Genomic DNA, 20712 nt, shown 5'->3' with positions numbered 1-20712 from the left:
GGAACTGTAATAGCCTGTCTGTTTAATATGCAGATTTATGTGCTCTGTAATTAATTTGCCATTATCCCTTGATTGATGTACCTGTACATTCTGAAGCAAACACCGTCTATAATTATTCCCCATGAGGTGATTCCTGTGTCGCTCCATTACAATAAACAGATGCTTGTTTTTCATACACCGAACAATATGTCCACGTGACACAGCAAGCAGATAAAACATTTTACCAGGAAGCCATTTGCTAGATTAGACTCTCTTTTGGTCGTCTTAATGTAACCGCCTTTTATTTTCACTAATAAAAAAACAACACAAAAGCAAACTATATCTCTTATCACAATCATCTAGACTGTGCGACAAGTCCTTGTTTACGCGCTTAGACTTTGCGCAATCGTTTCTTCGGCCGCTGGTTGAAAGGGGATGTGCCTATCAGTGAGTCCGGAGACTGAGAGCCGTAGCTGGCGTCCGTGTCGCCGGGAGACGGAGCTGTTCCTCCGTCGCTCATGGTGGACATCGGGCCGTCCTCGAAGACGTCGCTTGTGAGAACGCCGTGGCCTGAAACCTGACCCTCCTCGCTGTCCTGTGGCTCCATCTTTACCTGCTGCAGCTGCCACAAGGGGGAGCCATTTCCTGCTGCACCTGATACATATAATACAAAATAAATAAAAAATCTTATTTAGATGTTTAGGCCTGTGCAGTGACATAATTACAGTTATAGGGCTGTTCACGGATCTTGTGTGTGCTACATGTACAACACCTTCGATTGGTTAGTAAGTTCTTGTGAGAATCTAGACCAGTCACCTCACAGCAACTGAGTGAGTGAGTGGGTGATTGAGCATCATCTAACATTAAATTCTCCAGATGCTGTCTGCAATCCAGCTGTTCATTTATTTCTACTCAAACTAAACGATTGCAGCTCCTTTATTCATTACCAGCCTGCGAGCTCATGCTCTGGTTTAGTGATTCAGGAAGCATTTAACACGGATACAAGAAACTACAGCTGCCTACAAAATCACAGAGGTGTCTGTGAATATAATATTCAGACCACCGCAGAGATGAGAGAGAAAAATGAGCAAATGGCTGATCTCGCAGAGTAGCACCTAGCTATAGTGTAATTACCTCCCAGGTCTCCATGTTCATTTAGTCCTGTCTAAATTGCTCTCTTTACAGGGTCTACTCAGTGATTTTATATTCAGAAGACTAAAATCTACAATGTCAACGTTTGTCTCGTCCCTGGAGAAAGTCCCAGCCTGAATTGCCTACTGATTTTTAACAAATCCGGCTATGGTGCCAATTTTAATCCTGCCTGGATATACAGCTCTACATTTGCTTCTTACATTAGAGACTGCTGCTACTCATTTCTTGTGACAGATGAATAGAAACCATTTCCAGAGATCAGGGAATTAAATGTTCACACAAAACATTAAGCCTTTATCTGCTGTAGTGGATATGATATGCAATGTACAGGGTGATGTAAAGTAAAATAATTCCAAATGAAAGGTCCTAGAAGAGCTATATTTGATTACAGACTAAAGTACCGGAGGTGTGAGGCGAGTGTCCATCCTCCAGTCCTCCAGCCAGTCTGTCACTCGGCATCCCCGGTACTCCGGTGGACATCGCTTGATCAGCTGAAGTCAACTCCCCCTCAGCTTCCTCATTCAGAGTGAAGGGAAGATCACTAATAGGTTCCTCCTTCACTTTAAGCGGCTTGGAATCCTCCAGAGCCTTCTCAGGGTTTACCAGTCTATCGTACTCGTCTGAGAGCTCTTTGCTGACCTACACACCAAAAATAGAGCAATTCAGGTAAGTGGTCGTCAGTTTATAATAACAGAATGTCCAGCCTACGGCCATATATCTTTTTCTTTGGTTTTAATCGGTGTTTAATACAGTTTTGTCTTGACCGTTGTCAATGATCCGGCAGTTCTTAATCTGATGGTTGATGGAAAATCTTTTAGTTAGAACGTGTGTAAAAAATACTTCAACTACTAGTGACATGGGGAGAAGTCACATGGGCTTAGGAAGTAGTGGGTTATGGTCACCAGAGCTGTAATGCTGATTAGGTGTGGAGCGATTTCATGTATAGAGTCAGACTCATCTCATCAACCATCCCACTGAGTGAGTAGTCTGAAACACTGATGTTGGTTTAGATAATTAACATTTATCCATCTAGCTTTTGGGATGGGTGGAGGTGGCAAAACACTAACATTTGTCAAAAATAAATAAATAAATCAATCAAAGTTAAGGACGACTGGTTATACAATTCATTGTGGTTAGATACCAAAGTAAAATACCCTGACTGCAGAATTCCAGCTATCATGGAATGCTGTTAATCTGTCCGTGGAACCAGAGTTTTGCGATAAGTTTGAAAACCAGGACATATAACACACGCATACACCGATCAGGCATAACATTATGACCACTGACAGGTGAAGTGAATAACACTGATTATCTCCATCACAGCACCTGCCAATGGATATATTAGGCAGCAAGTAAACATTTTGTCCTCAAAGTCGATGTGTCAGACTCAAAGGATTTGTTATGGGTAAACTACTGGGTCGGAGCATCTGCAAAACTGCAGCTCCTGTGAGGTGTTCCCAGGCTGAAAAAGGGTGACCAACATTATGTTATACCTGATCATTGTATACATACATAACATACATTATGCATACATACATACACACACACACACACACACACACACACACACACACACACACACACACACACACACACATACATACACACACACAAACATACATACATACACACACACACACACACACACACACATACATACATACACACACACACGCCTTTTATTATTATTTATTTCACATTATTAATCTACATAACAGAAAAAACTGTTAAATTAACTATTAATTCCTTGTGAGTTTTTTTTTTTTTTATAATTTATTCAAGACCTTTGCAGTCATAAAAATAAAGAAATCGAATTTAACTCTAGCAATCTACATTTTGGATGTTAAAATGCTTCAGTATGTTTAAATTATACACAAATAAAAAGCCATTTTATTTCTGTCTTTCTTTATGGCTTAGACACAACGTAAGGTATTAAGAATTGACTTAAGTGATACTACATCAGTTGAATCCACTCCTGTGTGATGAAATTCCCTTTATAGGGAGACCGAGCAACACTTGTATAATCCGCCCTTTAAGAAGCTTACCTGAAGCATGTAGCTGTGGTAATCTTTAATGCGGACCTGCCAGAAGCGCTGCAGTGCCAACACGCTGCCGATGCCCACCTCGTGGAAGACCTGTTCCACAACATCAGGAAAAGGAGTAGAGCCGAGACGGGCTTCACGGTCCACTGCCACGCGCAGCAGCTGAGTCAGACGCAGGTAATGCTCGTGCACCAGGTCAGTCAAGGTCTCGAGCACGCTCTCCATCGCTGACTCAAAACCTGCGTGTGCCAACACTGTGGCAACGGATTGGTAAAGGAGCTGGCGGCATGAAGGCCAGCTCAACTCCGTCACTGGCTCTCCTTCACCCCTGTACAGGAAAGAGACAGAATGAATAAGGAAAGAAGAACGCAATATGAACCCATAACGTGATTAATTCTGTCTGATTGTTTCTATGATATTGAGTCTCTGAGGTAGCAAAACGGCTCCTAAAATGATGTGATATTGTGAAAGCACAAATCAACAGTTAAAGGTGGGGTCTCCGTTGTTTGAGAAATGCTTTAGAAAACTGCATTGGGCCGGCAAACAAAACAAAAACAAAACAAACGTGTAGCCAATGAGCGGAAAGGAGGGTGTCTTGTCAATATGGGCGGAGAGAGGGTTCAGAGTGCATGTGTGACATTAGCCGAAATCGGTTTTAACATTGACTTGGAGGATAAAAACAAAAAGAAAACGAAAAAAGGCTTACAATTAGGCAAGAAGTAGGACCTGTGTTAATATAGGATCAGCTTTCCAGCGCTGGAGAGAATTGAAGAAGCAGGAAGGCCTGCGATGGGACGCCAATGTTGCTTTTTTCCTTCTCGATAGGTGAGTAACGTTGGTTTTTCTTTGTTACATAGAACTAATATATGCCGTCCTTTACATGATTATGCTTGTGTGTCATTTTTGCTTGTTTGTTTATCTGCAATCGTATTGTTCTTCCCTTCAGCTATGATAAAGACACATTTCTTTCCATTAGTTGCCTGGGTTACGTATGTATGTGTGGGTGGAGCTATCGATACAGGGGTGGGACCCATTTGGGTTAGGGGCATGTTTGTTTTGGTGATTTTATATGTCATCATTGGCTTTCAAACAACGGAGACCCCACCTTAAATTAAGACTGAAGTACACTAATATGCACCAAAAGGAGTTTTCATCTGACTTCCCTTATTAGAAAATTTCTGTTTTATTAGGCATTAAAAGGCTTTATCTAGATTTCCAGTACAAGGTTTACTCATTGTTATTTCTATTGTCTAGTGCAAGTTTTTTATATTAAAAATATTTAATATTATATATTTTAAATATAAAATAGGAACTTATACCTCGTACCAGATATCTTTTGTATTTTTTATTTTCTCTTGTATTTAAAAATGCTATGGGACATGTTGCAGAACCAAAATCGTATTTACTTGTAGAAGTCGCTCTCTGGGTCACTGTGCCGCAGCTGAAACAGCTCACAAGGAGCTTTGCTGTCCAGAGGCAGCAGATCATCCGGTGCCGCCGGTGTGACCGGACGTGGTGGTAGTGAATCCATATCTTCAGGTTTGATCAGAACCTGAGCCTCAGACCCAGAGCCCGAGGGTTGCTGGCCAAGCTGTGCAGCCGTGATTAGGCTGCGGAGTCGTCTGGCATGCTGGCACAGCTGCACCGTGTGGATTGTGAGGCTGCAGGGCTCAGAGGGAACATCCAGCATGGTGGTGGGACGAGGACGCCGTGCTGAAGGCTGGTGCAGAGGAGGGTCTTGCATCTCGACTTGGCGAAATTCACGCTGCAGGAGATCGAAGGAGCTGCGGCCCGGTGGGGCAGAGGCCACCGGGAGCTCACCCCAGTAGCGCATCATATTTACTAGATTCCTTCAACTGGTGCCAGAACTCCCGGAGTAAATAATCTGAGAAGAAATTGGTACTGCAGTTAATTTACAACACACAGATACAGTTGGCAGACACAAATCAGACATGTGAAACACCAGACATGTTTATCTTACCATAATTTATCAAAAATCAGATATTTTATTCGGTGCGTGTGTATGTGTCAGTGTGTGCGTGTGTATGTGTCAGTGTGTGCGTGTTTGTTAACGTGTGTGTGTGTTTGTTAACGTGTGTGTGTGTGTATGTCTGTGTCAGTGTGTGCGTGTGTATGTATGTGTGTTTGCGTGTTTGTTAACGTGTGTGTGTGTGTGAGTGTGTGTGTGTATGTCTGTATGTATGTGTCAGTGTGTGCGTGTGTATGTATGTGTGTTTGCGTGTGTGTGTGTGTGTGTGTGTGTGTGTGTGTGTGTGTGTGTTGGAGGGCCTCAGATTTTTTAATAAGTCTCATGATAAATTCCCAGATGATCCTCTATAATAATAATAATATTACAGAAATCATACTTACAACATCAATGATATAGATGTTCGCGGTTTAAAGCTGCTTATTGAGTAAATCACCATCTGGTTTTATAAAAACGATGTAACGCAGTAAAACTTTAAAACATTGCAGAATTCTGGGTTTAAATATAATTAATAACTCTGAACAGACGCAGGCTTTGCGTAGTGTATGCAGACCAATATAAATGCTTCCGTGTCGCTACGCCGGAGCTGTCGGATTAGTTCCGCTACTGTTGAAAAATTATTTTGTCCTAAATAATATAATATGATAATAATGCCCCCTGTTTAATAACAAGATTAAAAAATTTAATTAGAAAGGGATATTTCCTTAAAATAAACAATGAAAAATGACAACACAGTCGCCTTTCAGTCGGGAATAAACACGGAAGACTTACATCGACACACCAAACAGAAATGGCGGATTCTGCGCACGCACCGTTGGATACTGAATGTTGCTTAAACCTGGAAAACAAAGCAGAGATGGAGACGCTAAAATCACCAGGACACAAAAACGACGACGCTAAAGAAGAATGCACAATCAGCGAGGATCCGTTCAAGAAACCGGACATTTTCGCCGCTCCTTCTGTAGCGTTGAAGAAAAACAAATGTGTTCAGAAGCTCGTAGCTGAAACTGACAGCGATGAACCTTTTAAAGAACCCACAGAAAATCCTCATCAGCCCTTTAAACAACATTCTGGAAGTCAAACCCAAACTGAGAAGCCTGTTACAAAAGAAAAGCAGGTCCATGTATCACCAAAACCTGAGATCTCATGCAAAAAACCAGTTAAAGTGCCACCAAGTGGTAAATTTCCTCCTCTTCCATACACAGAGCCTCTATGGGCAGGGGTACCAGGCGTCCCTTACACTTTTGAGTTGCTTAAGAACGGTGCCATACTGGACACAGTGCCTCTCACTCAGCAGAGTTACTTTGTGGTGGGACGCTTACCTGTGTGTGATATTTCTCTGGAGCATCCGTCCATATCACGCTATCATGCTGTAGTGCAGTATCGTGGGAAGTCAGGAGACACCGGTGTTGTTGGGGAGGAGCTTGGATTCTACGTGTTCGATCTGGGGAGTACTCATGGCACCTTTGTAAACAAGAACAAGATCCCTCCAAAAACGTATATAAGGCTGCATGTCGGCCACGTCCTGAAGTTCGGGGGGAGCACGAGGCTCTTTATCCTTCAGGTTAGGAACGTTGGGTTTTAAAGTTTGCACCGTCGTAGAAGGATGTTTGTTTATGCTTCCTGTTTGCTCTCTCTCTCTCTCTCTCTCTCTCTCTCTCTCTCTCTCCAGGGTCCTGAATCGGATGAAGAGGCTGAGTCGGAGCTAACGGTTACAGAGCTGAGAGAGCGGGCCAGGAAGCAGAAAGAAGAGCTAGAAAAGAGGATGATGGGCGACGGCTCAGACGATGACATTGATGACGATGACGATAAGGAGGAGAAGAATGTTGAGAGAGTTGCTTGTGGAAGAAGTGCTGCGGACGACAGTGGCTGCTCATGGGGAATGGGTAACAATACTATCTAATCTTTATGAAGTTAGATTCTTCTCGAAGGCTCATCTAATGCTAGAAAGACTGATTTTAGCTGTGTACAGCATGTGTTGTGCTCGTTACTACACACATTACTACTAACCTCAAGTTGCCTTCATCCCAAAGAGAATCGTGCCGTTCATCACATCACCTGTCGATGGTTTTAATGATAAGGCCGATCAGTGTGATTTTATTTGTTTTATATTTTTGAATGAACAGGAGAGGATGCAGCCCCAGAGGAGGATGAAAATGAGGAGAATCCATTTGCCACAGAGTTCCAAGAGGACCAGGAAGCAGCCTACCTAAAAGATCCCAAAAAGGCTTTGCAAGGGTTCTATGATCGAGAAGGTATACGCTATGTTACAGTCTTAGTTGTAGCTAGTTTAGAAAAAAGTTTAGTTAGTATAGCTGAAGATGAATATAATCTTTCTTTATGATTTCAGGAGAAGAATTGGAGTTTGAGTATGACGACAAAGGGCATGGAACCTGGCTGTGCCGAATCAAGTAAATAATACAATACTCTTTGTATTACTGTAACAACGCACTGCTGTTGAATTGTGAATTCTGATGAGAACATTCGGAACACCTGACTTGCTTTTCTGGATCTGAAATTCTGACTATAATTCCAGCTGCAAGAGGAATCATTTTGAGGTTGATTTTTAAGGAGCTCATCCAAATCCTTTATTGTATGTTACTCTATATTAACAGCTTACACAGGAAGATGTTCCTAATTAATAAGAGGAACTAGCTTGTTTCATCAACATCGGATAACTAAAATAGCCAGCTTGGGAAAATCTTAGAAGTAAATTTAAACATGTCACGTGCTGACAAAATAATCAGTAAATAATATATTTTTGGCTCCCATTTCAAGATGACGGTTTGTAAATCTTTTATTTATTCTTTTTATTTTGCAGGTTGCCGGTGGACGATGCTCTGGGTAGGCAACTGATTGCTGAAGTCACACACTCTGGTAGAAAGAAGGAGGCAGCTGTACAGTGCTGTTTGGAGGCGTGTCGTATGCTGGAGGTTCGAGGTCTGCTGAGGCAGGAGGCAGGTGAGTGGATTGTAGCAGCAGCCCTGTGCTTATATATATATATATATATATATATATATATATATATATTTAAGTATATATATATATATATATATATATATATATATAATATTTATATAATATAATATTTTTATATATTTTTTTAATAGAGGGTGTAAATGTTCTGCCCTTATGATTCTAAACATCTGTCTGTTATTAAATACCAATGGTAGATTTAGCAAATGTACAATATAATATTTGCTAAATATCAGAATGGAGTTTCCTGAGCCTTTTGTTTCTTACATGAGTTATGAACGTGGTATCTTGTTGTGTTTTGGAGATATTGTTCACTGACCAAATAGCTTATATTAAAATAAATTATATATTGGTATAAATAACGTCACTTATAACAAGTTTAAGCTCATATTTATTTGAGTCCAGCTCCGCACAAGCTGTTGAGTTTTTTTTATGAGGTGTCACTGTGGCTCAAACTCCATATCCTGGATTAGTGTAAAGCTGAACTAGTCGTAGAAGTAGATGTTATGTATTGAACAAAATAAATTTTCTTTTTTCATTCCAAATCACTATAAAGTAGATGTGGGTGCAATTATTAAGTGCAGTTGTGTATTAAATCTCTGTGAAAATGAGACTTGATCATAAAACTTCACAAGGAGCAGGATATTAGTGTATTTGGTGTACACACACAAACGTACCGTAATTTAATCCTCCTTTGGTCTCTTGACTCCAGTCTCTCGCAAGCGTAAAAAGAAAAACTGGGAGGAAGAAGACTATTACGACAGCGATGACGACTCCTTTCTGGACAGGACGGGTACTGTTGAAAGGAAGAGGAAACAACGCATGAAGAAAGCCGGCAAGATCCATGAGAGGCCAGAGACCTACGACTCTCTGGTATATAATATGTATTACATGCCCTGCTCTCGCAAAGTCACTCTCAAGTTCTAGCGTGAAAGTTTTTTTTACTACTACAATTATTGTAGTTACTAGTAAGTAACTTAGATTTCTCTTTTCTTTTCTTTTTTCTTTTTTTTTGTGTCATCTTCACATTTATTATTTTCAAGGTTGCTAAGCTTGCTGAAGTGGAGAAAGAACTGGCTACGACTGAGAACACACTCAGTTCTTCTGGGAAAGGTGAGATGATGACTGAGCGACTGAGATGACAGGCTTTCTTTTTTTTTGTTCTGTTTCTCTCTCTCTCTTGCTCTCTCACACACACACACACACACACACACACTATCCGTTCCCCCTCTCATTATTTCTTCCTCTACCTTTTTTGTTCTTTCTTTCTTTCTTTCTTTCTTTCATTCTTTCTTTCTTTCAGCTTGTATGTTTTATGTAATGCTTGCACATTTAATATGCATTATTTAACTAATATATAAATACATCACTAGAGGGCTCCAGCTCGGCTACAGAGGACCCTCTGGACGCGTTTATGAGTTGTGTGCGCAGTCAGGCTGATGTTGATGTGGTACAAAGGAAGAAGCTGCATGTCCAGGTGGCTGAGCTGAAGAAGGAAGTGCAGCGACTGCAGAGGCTCATCGATTTAACCAGACCAACAGAGCTGCCCTCGTTGCAGAGCCGGTGAGGTTTACAGACCGAGGTCCTCAGAAAACAGAAGTAAATGCATGTGTGCATGAACTTGTTTGTGCATGTGCAAAGGCATTGTCCTATACAAGAACCACTTTCTTGAGATGATCCACTGTCCATTATTCTGTACAGGAAGAGGAATGAATGACAGATTAAAATAGTTACATAACTGTGTGTTCCTCTGTCGTCTCAGGTCTGGAAATGACCCATCAGAGCCTGACAAACCCAAGAAGTTAGCCCTGCCTTTGTTTGGTGCTATGAAGGGTGGAGGCAAATTTAAATTGAAGACAGGGACCATAGGGGTGAGACACCATCCTCGTTGTCATCATAAATCATCACACATAAAACTGCTAGGATGAACCATGTCTGTCAATTATTTCTCCTTTCTCATGTTTACAAACAGACGTTGCCAGCCAAAAGGCCCAACCTGCCGCCTGAGCTCTTCAACATGAAAGAGCTACCGCCTGGCGGAGAGGAGGAAGATGACGAGGATGAGCAACAGGATGGAGAGCAGAAGACATATGACATGGACAAAGAGTTTAAAGATGAGGAGAAAGAGAGCACAGCTGCTTCAGAGTTTGATATGGAGCCATCGCATGTTGATGAGACACAACACGATGACACCTCAGATGCCGGAAGACACTCAGGAGAAACCTGTTCACGGAGCCCTAAAGGTCAGTGCGCAACCAAAGCTGATGCTGGATTAATGAGTCCTATTACATTATAGTAGTCTCTCACTAAATAAATCAATAAGAAGAAATGCGGGTCAAAAACAGGATTTATATTATTTATATTTATGGCATTTGGCAAAGGTCCTTATCCAGAGCAGCTTACATTTTATCTCATTTATACAGCTGAGCAATTGAGGGTTAATGGCTTTGCTCAGGAGCCCAAGAGTGGCAGATTGGTGGTCCTGAGATTTGAACTCACAACCTTCTGATCAGTAGTCCCAACATTCCATACATTTATATATTTTGAATATTTGTGATTATCGTAACGATCTGATTTTCTACATCAAATCATTTCTAAATCTTTACTCATAATGAAAACATTATTTTATATGCTATGATGCAAAATATCCCATTTTACACCAAGTTACCTCAGTGCGTCGATGAAAAACGCCTGGTGATGGCAGCTTTTTAAGAATTAGTATGATATCTCTAGCATTAAAAACACAGACTGTTAATTTGATACGAGTTAAGCCATAGGATATTTTTTTCTAATTTATGTGTATTCAAATTCATTTTCCCTCACTTGTTCGAATTCATATTTTATGTGATGTTTAATGATTATGAAGTTGTAAGTCTTTATTTTTGTCTCCTGTAGCTTTCTTAGCTAGTTTGCTAAGAATGTTGACCAGTTCTAGCTACCTAGCCAATGGTGCTAGCTACCCTTAGAGCCCATAAATTCAGTAATGTCTTTTTGAAAATGTGTCTTGTCTATGCAGAAGTTCTGAAAGGATGTAAATAATTAGAAAAAAATTGACTCATTACATCATGGAAATAAATATCAGTATTATCATAGTATTTACCTCAGGTTTGCAGTGATTCAGATGAAACTTTGCAGTTAACCACAGTATATCTGTTAACACATGGTCAGGAATATAAAAAAAAGGAAAGAAAAGGTTTAGGGAAGGTGTCACTTACTCTGACATGAACTTTTGGATTCTACTCTGTGCTGCAGTGTTAAGTGCTAATAAACAAAGTCTATATTGATGATAAATAATATTACCAAGACCCTTTAGTGAGTGTACATAAGTTGAAGGGGTGTGTGTTTTGTGTGTTTTGTGAACACTACTTCTTTTTAAATAGCTTTAACAGATGCTGTGCAATCTTATAGCAGGATGTTGAAACACCGAACAAAGACAGTATTAGCATGTAATCTAAACGTTATATACGATAGAACACTATAGACCCAAAATCTTGAAAATGAAGCCCAGGTAATGTCTTTATGCAATAAAGAGTTCCCAATCTCACAGCTGAAAAGTTAAAAGCTTTTCTTTTCCAACACATACAGGGTAAAGCCTGGGTAAAGTCTTTATGAAGTCATCTTCTGTCAGGAATTCAATTAGTCGCATATTTAACAAAGCCTGTGTTGAAACATTTTGTTAGCTCAGCCTATTTTTAATCGTAGTAGTTGCTATTTAGCAGAACGCTCAAGATGCTGTAACAGACTTTGACCACAAGACTGCACTGTTAGGCATGTGCCAAATGTAAATAGAAAGCCATTACAGTACTCACAATCGGTTGATTTTGTGTTTTAAAGAGAAAACCCAGGACTCAGAGAGACCAACAGTAAAGAGGCCTTCCTCACATGGAAAAGAAAAGGCTCATTCTAAAGACTCCTCCTCAGCACCTCAAGGTACAATCGTGTCATAAATGGAACATGGTCTTGTTGAGCAACATCAAAAAATCCTGAACTTTTTTGAAACTTTCCAGGGGAAGTCCAACCTCCTCTGAAGAAGAGTGGGAAGATGATTGGTCCCAGCAGGGTATGTTGTGTGCGTGTGTGTGTGTGTGTGTGTGTGTGTGTGTTTTCTCCTCTCAACATGTTTATGGCAAGAGACATTTTAGTATAGATTCCCTAAAGCCTTGTGCCTACACATAGTGTTGTGAGTGTTTGAGTGCATTGGCGCAGTGTTTGCTTTAGGATGACTCACAAAAAAAAAAAATTGCATTGCTCAAAGTACATTGTGATTTCATGACACACATGTGAAGTGTTTTCACTGATAAGCCCTAAAAAAATTGCACCCTTAGTAAAAATGGGTGGAAAGGTTATGAAAATATATATTTATTTTTTTTGGAAACTGTTAACTGACAAATTCTTTGTTAAAAAAAGCAACATTTAGCAAAAATATCATTGTTTATTACACAAAACACAAATGTAACCACATATGACCGTTATTGGCAGCCCTAAAAATTCCTCTGACTAAATTATAACTCAATCATGTTCCTGTTTTATATTCCGCTTTAAGTTCACCTGTGTTCGGGAACTCTGAATCGACCGACTTCCTCTTTCACTGCTGTATAAATACCTGTGGGGACAAGATGACACAAAGCAAATGAGACACAAATGTATTGATTGTCATAAATTAGGTAATGGCTATAAAATGAGCTACACATCTGGAAATGCCCTGATAATATTTATGAAGTTTGAAACAACCAGACTTGTAATGAAGTGGCCTAGAAGAGCATAAAGCATTTTGTGGTCACTAATGTCTTTACAATTAGACAACACCTTCATGCCAATAATCTATTTGGGAGGAAAAGCCTTTTCTTTCATCTAGACATGTATGTAAACACTGAGAGTTTGTTAAATTATGCAGGAAATGGGTTCTATGTTAAGATGAGACAAGAAATATAAAATGGGGGGGGGGGGCAGTATGCAGAAAAAAAATCCTAATCCTGACTTAAGAATTGTGGAGGATCAGTGTGAGAATGATGTAGGACTGTTTTTGTTCTAAAGGCTCAGCGAACCTTATTGGTCTTAGTCATTGTTGTTCATAAATATATCAACAGAGTATTTGTCTTTTCTGTGAATGCCATTATTCAACAACTACTGGAATTTGCTCTGGTCTCTTCCCTACAATTATTTATTAACAAATATGTTAAAAGCGGTTACTTTTAAACGAACTATTGCTCTTGTAATAGCACTTTTTCAGTGTATATTTTTTAAAAGGGAAGTTGGGGTCAGAGCATAGGGAGTTGAACAGTGGCAGCTTGGCATCTTGCCCATATTTTGGGACATCTAATATTTTGAGACACCATCACATCTTTGCACGAAAGTTCTGTACCTATCTAAAAAAAAAAATCATATTGCAATATGTATAAACAAATTCAGTATTATTTCTTTTTCTTTTTCTTCTCACAACATGAAACATTGATAACATCATGGCCTCCATATAGTGGCTCAGTGATCCAAATCTATACAAAAATCATCCAGTGACTACAGAATTGAGATTCTGAAAAAAAACATTACACGTTCCCTGATTGAAATCCCATTAAAAATGTGGGAAAATCTAAAAGGAGAGCCTAGAACCAGCAATTTGGAAAGTCTACTTTAAGGCGTCTGCTGTCACTCTTATTACAGATGTAGTTGATAAGGTGGTCACACAACGTTTTTTGTTTAGATAAAGGTTCATATCATGTTCATAGATTAAATCTACTTCAATTAAAGATGAGATATTTGGAGTGTCAGATCAGGCAGACATACAATAGCTTTAGCAAAGGTGCCGATAATTCTAGAGCTAACTGAATAGTATATAGTGTATAATATAATTTACACATAATGATGTATTTTTGTATTCCTCCAGCCTCCAAGCATCGTGTCCAAACAGTACCCAGAGGACGATCCTGATTACTGTGTGTGGGTTCCTCCAGCAGGTACTGTAGCAGTCGCTGGTTTAAGATTTTGCTAATCAGGAAAAAAACATAAATTCATTCCATCCCAAACCATTCCTTTTAATTAATGCTCACTCACTAGTTTTCATTCAGCAAGTGCAATAATAGTGAAGTGACATACGGCTAAGTACGATGACCCATACTCAGAATTCGTTCTCTGCATTTGACCAATCCAAAGTGCACACACACAGCAGTGAACACACACACACACCGTGAACACACACCTGGAGCAGTGGGCAGCTATTTATGCTGCGGCTCCCGGGGAGCAGTTGGGGGGGTTTGTTGCCTTGCTCAAGGGCACCTCAGTCGGATTACGAGTCAGACTCTAACCATTAGGCCACGACTGCCCCAATCATACTCCTCATACTCAGCATAGTGGTTTGTTTGTTTGTTTTTTCCATTCTTGGATCAGAAAACACTTAAAATGCTGATTTGACACAATTTATGCCTAGCCTAGACAATGTTTCGGACCCAAGTATGTCAGGAAGAGATTTAAAAAGAGGGAAGTAAATGTCTAACACAGCTGCAACCACCAGCAATTAGTAATTAGGGGAAATCCAGTAATCACAATGCATTTTTGTTTAAATCGCTGACCAAAGCTATTGCGTTACGATAAGATAGTCTTGTTTCTGAAGCCAGCCAAAAAACTTTTTGAACTTGACAGCTGGTATGAACATTTTAGTTCCTTGATCTTGTTGACATTTAATGATGTTTTAATACAGAAACTAACGGCCTCCACTACACTATTGAATCCTACATGGTCTTTCATGAGCTTACAATAAGATAAGCATTACCATTTTGCAGATGGGTGGAAAGACTATTGGAGAAATCATAAAGGAACACTAGGTCCCTATCAGACTTTTATGAGCATGTTTTTCCGTCAATTATTCAGAGGAACGTTTACACAAAGAATGACTTCATAAAATTCTTGGTAGTTCAGGAAGAGAAAATCTTCCCATCCTACTAAAGCTCGGTACCTCTTGTTCATGTAAGCCAGGTTTGATAAGTTTCACATGTATAATCGGTGTGAGAAACTGCACTTTTTTTATAGTGTCAAGTTTAAATACCTGATTTATTTAAACTGTACACAAATCTAGTGAAACTCAATTGTTTTAGTGGCAAAGGCTAATAAAACTACACATTTATTTAGGAGGGGCAAAAACTTATGCTTTATAAAAGGTCCCAGAGTTGTCTGTTATCTGCAATGGCTGAGCTGTATTATTGGAAGATTTAGCACGCACCAGGCTTAAAAGGCCCACTTTTGCTGTCTTGTCATACTTCTGCTCTTTGAGCTCACTGATCTTTACCTTTTAAGGAGTTTTGTAGGTGTCAGTAAATGCAGATCAGCTATGCCATAAATTTTGCTTTTGATTGATGTTTATCAACAAGTTTCTGTAGGAGGAAATTTAGAAAAGATTGTGGTAATGTACAAGGAAATTTAAGTTCAGTTTGTCCAACAAAAACATGACATCACTTTACTAACCGATTGATAAATGAGGCCCATTGACTATTGTTATGCTTTGCGACGCTTCCATTGCACAGTTTTGTTTTGCTTGCAATTAAAGCATTAATGTGAGACACTTGTCTGTGAATACTGCTGTCGTGTGTAAACCGCATTTCTCTGCTTTGTTCGAACAGGTCAGACCGGCGATGGACGGACCCATCTTAACGACAAATACGGCTACTGAGAGCCAGAAGGTTTTATTGGTGTCAGTGTGATTGGTGTAAGGGCAGCTGACAAAATACTCCATTCCCTCAAATGTCTGGATGGTTTATGGTGACTTGAGCACTTGAGACTTGCATTTTCTTGCATTCTTTTGGCTTCCATCTGTGTTCGCACTTACAATGTGTTCTTAGTGCACAGCACAAATGGGTCTGGAAAAGGAAGCCAAGGAGGACGTTAAATCAGTGGAGATGGGAACATGACGAGCACTTAGATCTTCTGCATTCCGAATCCTATATGTTCACCCACAGCTAGATAGTCATACTGGATAATTAAAGGGAAAAAACCCACTATGAATGACTTGCATATTAAATGTTATAATTATCATGTGCTCATTGGCATCCTGTTAGTTTTTTAATTTTTGGTCCATTTTTCACTTCAGCACGTTATCCACAGTGCCACAGGTGGAGCCAGTTATGTTTGAGATCATTGAACTCCTGTGATCAGCCAGACAAATATCCTCCAACTTCTCACAGGAATCAAGCAACAAATTAGCCCCACAATCACTAAACCTGTTACTGATACTTCAGTATAAATATTTTCCATGTGTTCCAGGGTGGAGTTTCCATTACTAGCTAACCTTCTGTGTATTACGGTACTTTAACCCTATTCATAACTCCCCACTCGGTTTTAAGTGGTGGTCCATTTCTAACTCAATCCACCATACTGGTCACTATACGTGTAACACTAGCTGTCCTGGCTGAGACGTTAAGCCGTCCTCTGCAACGTTTTTAAGCTGTTCAGACAAAACTGCAAGCGTTCAGGCTAGATCCTTGTTCGGCTTGTGTTACCTTAGCTGAGAGAGGGTGAGTGTATTCACCAGCCATCTGGAGGCTTGCTCTGTCTCCTGGCTTTGAGAGCAAGCTGTCCATGAATTAAGTGACAAGTGTGTGTAAGTTTGACGAACATGTCGGCGGAAGGGTGTGTGCGCTGTGTATGTGTTCCCTCTATTTGATATTAATGAAGAGTGACTCAGTGTTAAGGGGGCGAGTTGGCATGAATATGCGTTGTTTTTTCCAAGGAAAAATTAAGCCTCCCACAGACTTTACAACTCTCCAGTAATACTTTTTAAGACCGTTATTTAATTGTCCTTTAGTCCTGGACAAGATGTAAAAAAAAGTGTATTTTTATGACTACTTTTCATAAAATCAATGGCTCAATATATACTGTGAGAGTTATATTATTATAGGTATTATTATTACCGTAAATTTTATTATATAGTAGACCGCACTTGCTAAAATCCCTGAGCTACATGTAGTATCCGTTTGGACAATCATCCAAATATGTGTCACTGAAAAAGGAGTGCTATCTTACGTTTATCTTCTGACCTGAACTTATTCAGAATGAAGGAGTAAATTAGCTGTAAAAAAGAAATTAACAATAAATTAGAAATTTAATTTTACAAAAGTATGTATTACAAATACCTTTTAGAAATAATTATTCAGTAGTTTTATTCTAAATCCTGGCTTTATTTTTGATCTATATTAAACAGGATTTTTGTTTTCATTTAACTGTATAATACACTAAACAAAATTATAAACGCAACACATTTTCCACAATTTTTCATGAGCTGAACTCAAAAAACTTTTTCTATGTACACAAAAGGCCTATTTCTCTCAAATATTGTTCACAACTCCGTCTAAATCTGTATTAGTGAGCACATCTCCTTAGCAGAGATAACCCATCCACCTCACATATGTGGCATACCAAGATGCTGATTAGACAACATGATTATTGCACAGGTGTGCCTTAGGCTGGCCACAATAAAAGGTCACTCTAAAATGTGCAGTTTTTAATCACAGCACAATGCCACAGGTGTCTCAAGTTTTGAGGGAGCGTGCAATTTGCATGCTGATGGCAGGAATGTCCACCAGAGCTTTTGCCTGTGAATTGAATGCTCATTTCTCTACCGTAAGCCATCTCTAAAGGGCGTTTTAAGATTTTAAGCAGTACAGCCAACCAGCCTTACCACTGCAGATGTGTAAGCACACTAGGCCAGGACCTCCACATCCAGCATCTTCACCTCCAAGATCGTCTGAGACCAGCCACCCAGAAAGCGCTGCATCAATCGGTTTGCATAAAGAAAGAATTTCTGTACAAACTGTCAGAACTGTCTCAGGGAAGCTCATCTGCATGCTAATCATCCTCATCGGGGTCTCGAACTGACTGAGTTCGTCATCGTAACTGACTTCAGTGGGCAAATGCTCACATTTGATGGCGTCTGGCACTCTGGAGATGTGTTCTCTTCATGGATGAACCCTGTTTTTTTTTACTGTACAGGGCAGATGGCAGACAGCTTGTATGGCGTCATGTGGGTGAGCGGTTTGCTGACGTCAACATTGTGGATCGCGTTGCCCATGATGGTGGTGGGGTTATGGTGTGGGCAGGTATGTTATTGATGGCATTTTGAATGCACAGAGATGACATGACGAGATCCTGAGGCCCATTGTTGTGCCATTCATCCACGACTATCACCCCATGTTGCTCCGTGTTGCAAGGATCTGTACATAATTCCTGGAAGATGAAAACATCCCAGTTCTTCCATGGCAGGCATACTACTCACCGGACATGTCACCCATTGAGCATATTTAGGTTGCTCTGGATCGCCGTAGGGGTTAGGACTGGTGGTTTGCCTCACACCAGGGGGCGATTCCCGCCTCCGCCTTGTGTGTGTGGAGTTTGCATGTTCTCCCTGTGCCCCTGGGGTTTCCTCCGGGTACTCCGGTTTCCTCCCCCAGTCCAAAGACATGCATGGTAGGTCGATTGGCATCTCTGGAAAATTGTCCATGTTGTGTGATTGCGTGAGTGAATGAGAGTGTGTGTGCCCTGCGATGGGTTGGGACTCCGTCCAGGGTGTATCCTGCCTTGATGCCCGATGACATCTGAGATGGAGAAGTTCGGCTAAGCGGTAGAAAATGAATGAATGGATCGGCGTATACAACAGCGTGTTCCAGTTACTGCCAATATCCAGCAACTTCGCACAGGCCACAATCAACAACCTGATCGACTCTATGCGAAGGAGATGTGTTGCATTGCATGAGGCAAATGATGGTCACACCAGTTACTGACTGGTTTTCGGACCTCCCCAATACAGTAAAACTGCACATTTTAGAGTGGCCTTTTATTGTGGCCAGCCTAAGGAACACTTGTGCAAAAATCATGCTGTCTAATCTGCATCTTAATGTGCTACGTCTGTGAGGTGGATGGGTTCTCTTGGCAAAGGAGAAGTGCTCACGAACAGAGATTTAGACAGATTTGTGAACAAAATTTGACAGAGAAAGGCCTTTTGTGGACACAGAAAAAGATATTTGAGTTCAGCTCATGAAAAAAAAAATGTTTTTCAGTTATTCACTTATTTATTTATCTCCCAAAGTTCAGAACCTGATTAGCTCTCTCTGCCTGGTAGGTTCCACTGTAAAAACAAAACTTCTCAGCACTGTGACAGTAAGCTCATAGCCCGAGAAAGTGGTTTCTTTATAATAGAGCTGCGGGAGGAAAATTCCTTTCTGAATGTCTGTGAGAGGCAGCCAACTGTTTAGAGCCTGTCTTAAAATACCATCAGGTGTCAAATTGCTTCAACCTGTTTCATCAGCCTAATTTACTACGGTATCTTGAAAAGCACTGAGACTGCGGCCTTCGTGGTTTTCGAGTCAGTAAGCATTTTCACAGACATATGTAGACATTCTTTTATTCATTCTCAGAAAAAAAGAGGAATCTGTGAGTAAACCATATTGAAAACAATGCTCATTGACTACACATCTTGCTACACGTTTGCACCATACATCATCCCAGGATTTTTTTTAGATTTGATTCTCTAGAAGTGGTGGCTCAAGTGATTAAGACACTGAATTGTTGATCAAAGGAACAGGGTTCAAGCCCCAGCACTGCCAAGCTTCCACTGTTGGGCCCTTGACCGAGGCCCTGCTCCAGAGGCACTGTATATAATGGCTGACCCTGTGCTCTGAATCCCACCTCCAAATTTGGGATATGTAAAGAAAGAGTTTCACTTTTGTCATATGTATGTGAGACAAAATAAAGGCTTCTATCTATCTATCTATTTCTTCCATTCTTTACTGACCACTGATCACCAACAGCTGCAATTCTAATACTAAAACATTCTGAAAGATATCAATATCTATTTTCCCCAGAGCGTTCTTGCTCTGCTCTCACACAATAAAAACCTCTCTTAGTGGTTAAAGTGCATTTAATGAGCTATAGCAATAAGTGAAGGATGTGCTGGCAGTGGATGAGTGTCAGGATCCCATAACTAAAATAGTCAGCCGATTTTAAACACGCTTCACTTGTAACAGAGAAAGATGGCTCGTCTAGCCACATTCTTCACATCTATCTTTTGATCATCCATCTACTATAATTGTGCCACTCCCGACTGGGTTCCACTGGCTTAGCAATACTGCTGTGTATTGGCGTCAACCTACACTCTCACTCACACACACTCACACACACAAACAGAGCTTATCGCTCAGCTTGGGATCTGGCAGGAGCAGGCCGGTGGAATTGGCCCACGCCGGAACCAGTGAGCAGCTCGATGGTGGGTTTGGACCTTTGATTGCTGCCAGGCTTTTACGTATTATATGACACAATAATGTACTAATGTACTAATAATGACACATCATAATGTACTACCGGGCTACACCAGACGATACTAATTAATCCAGCCCTTTATTTTATTCAAAAGATAATGAATGATGATCAACACTTAATATAGACACAATTAGACTGAGCTCTTTTATACATTATACACCATCCTCCCTGGCAGAAAAGTGTCTTTCTTACAGTAAGAGTGAGTTGTTCATGAAATCATTTGACCCAGTTGCATGAGTTTCACAAAACTGAATAAACAAACCAGTTCCTGGTATCGGCATC

The 20712-nt window shown here is 40.3% G+C and overlaps 2 protein-coding genes across 9 annotated transcripts; one reads left to right on the top strand and one right to left on the bottom strand.

Moving 5' to 3' along the window:
- Positions 1–249: 249 nt before the first annotated feature.
- supt7l (SPT7 like, STAGA complex subunit gamma) lies at positions 250–12072 on the bottom strand. 8 transcript variants are annotated; one of them, XM_047821622.1, is made up of 7 exons: positions 11946–12072; positions 11237–11286; positions 5932–5998; positions 4580–5058; positions 3177–3501; positions 1533–1770; positions 250–633 (listed from the first exon to the last, which is right to left on the bottom strand). In XM_047821622.1, exons 4-7 carry the CDS (start codon positions 5008–5010, stop codon positions 371–373), a joined length of 1257 nt encoding a protein of 418 aa, XP_047677578.1. In that variant the 5' UTR covers positions 5011–5058; positions 5932–5998; positions 11237–11286; positions 11946–12072; the 3' UTR covers positions 250–370. The 8 variants fall into 8 exon arrangements, with proteins under 8 accessions (XP_047677578.1, XP_047677574.1, XP_047677577.1 ...); XM_047821618.1 differs by lacking the exons at positions 11237–11286; positions 11946–12072 and adding exons at positions 5544–5599; positions 8814–8932; XM_047821621.1 differs by lacking the exon at positions 11237–11286 and having other exon boundaries at positions 11946–12022.
- LOC113656923 (solute carrier family 4 member 1 adaptor protein) lies at positions 5951–16159 on the top strand. Its single transcript, XM_027168399.2, has 14 exons — positions 5951–6724; positions 6833–7046; positions 7287–7415; positions 7511–7571; positions 7982–8121; positions 8849–9009; positions 9180–9249; positions 9510–9699; positions 9899–10007; positions 10109–10379; positions 11971–12066; positions 12144–12196; positions 14018–14087; positions 15744–16159. Exons 1-14 carry the CDS (start codon positions 5951–5953, stop codon positions 15791–15793), a joined length of 2388 nt encoding a protein of 795 aa, XP_027024200.2. The 3' UTR covers positions 15794–16159.
- Positions 16160–20712: the final 4553 nt, after the last annotated feature.

This window comes from Tachysurus fulvidraco, chromosome 12, assembly GCF_022655615.1.
Source record: "Tachysurus fulvidraco isolate hzauxx_2018 chromosome 12, HZAU_PFXX_2.0, whole genome shotgun sequence".
NCBI lineage: Eukaryota > Metazoa > Chordata > Actinopteri > Siluriformes > Bagridae > Tachysurus > Tachysurus fulvidraco.
Note: the sequence above shows the minus strand (reverse complement) of the source record. Positions and strands in the feature narration are given on the sequence as shown.

Bases quoted from the DNA above. Each gene is read 5' to 3' on its own strand.
- LOC113656923 (XM_027168399.2), top strand. From the start codon at position 5,951: ATGGCGGATTCTGCGCACGCACCGTTGGATACTGAATGTTGCTTAAAC. The intron at 10,008-10,108 runs GTGAGACACCAT...GTTTACAAACAG, and splicing joins TGAAGACAGGGACCATAGGG to ACGTTGCCAGCCAAAAGGCC. The intron at 12,197-14,017 runs GTATGTTGTGTG...GTATTCCTCCAG, and splicing joins AGATGATTGGTCCCAGCAGG to CCTCCAAGCATCGTGTCCAA.
- supt7l (XM_047821622.1), bottom strand. From the start codon at position 5,010: ATGATGCGCTACTGGGGTGAGCTCCCGGTGGCCTCTGCCCCACCGGGC. The intron at 3,502-4,579 runs GTAAATACGATT...TTTCCTGTACAG, and splicing joins CCAGAGAGCGACTTCTACAA to GGGTGAAGGAGAGCCAGTGA. The intron at 1,771-3,176 runs GTAAGCTTCTTA...TTTGGTGTGTAG, and splicing joins ACCACAGCTACATGCTTCAG to GTCAGCAAAGAGCTCTCAGA.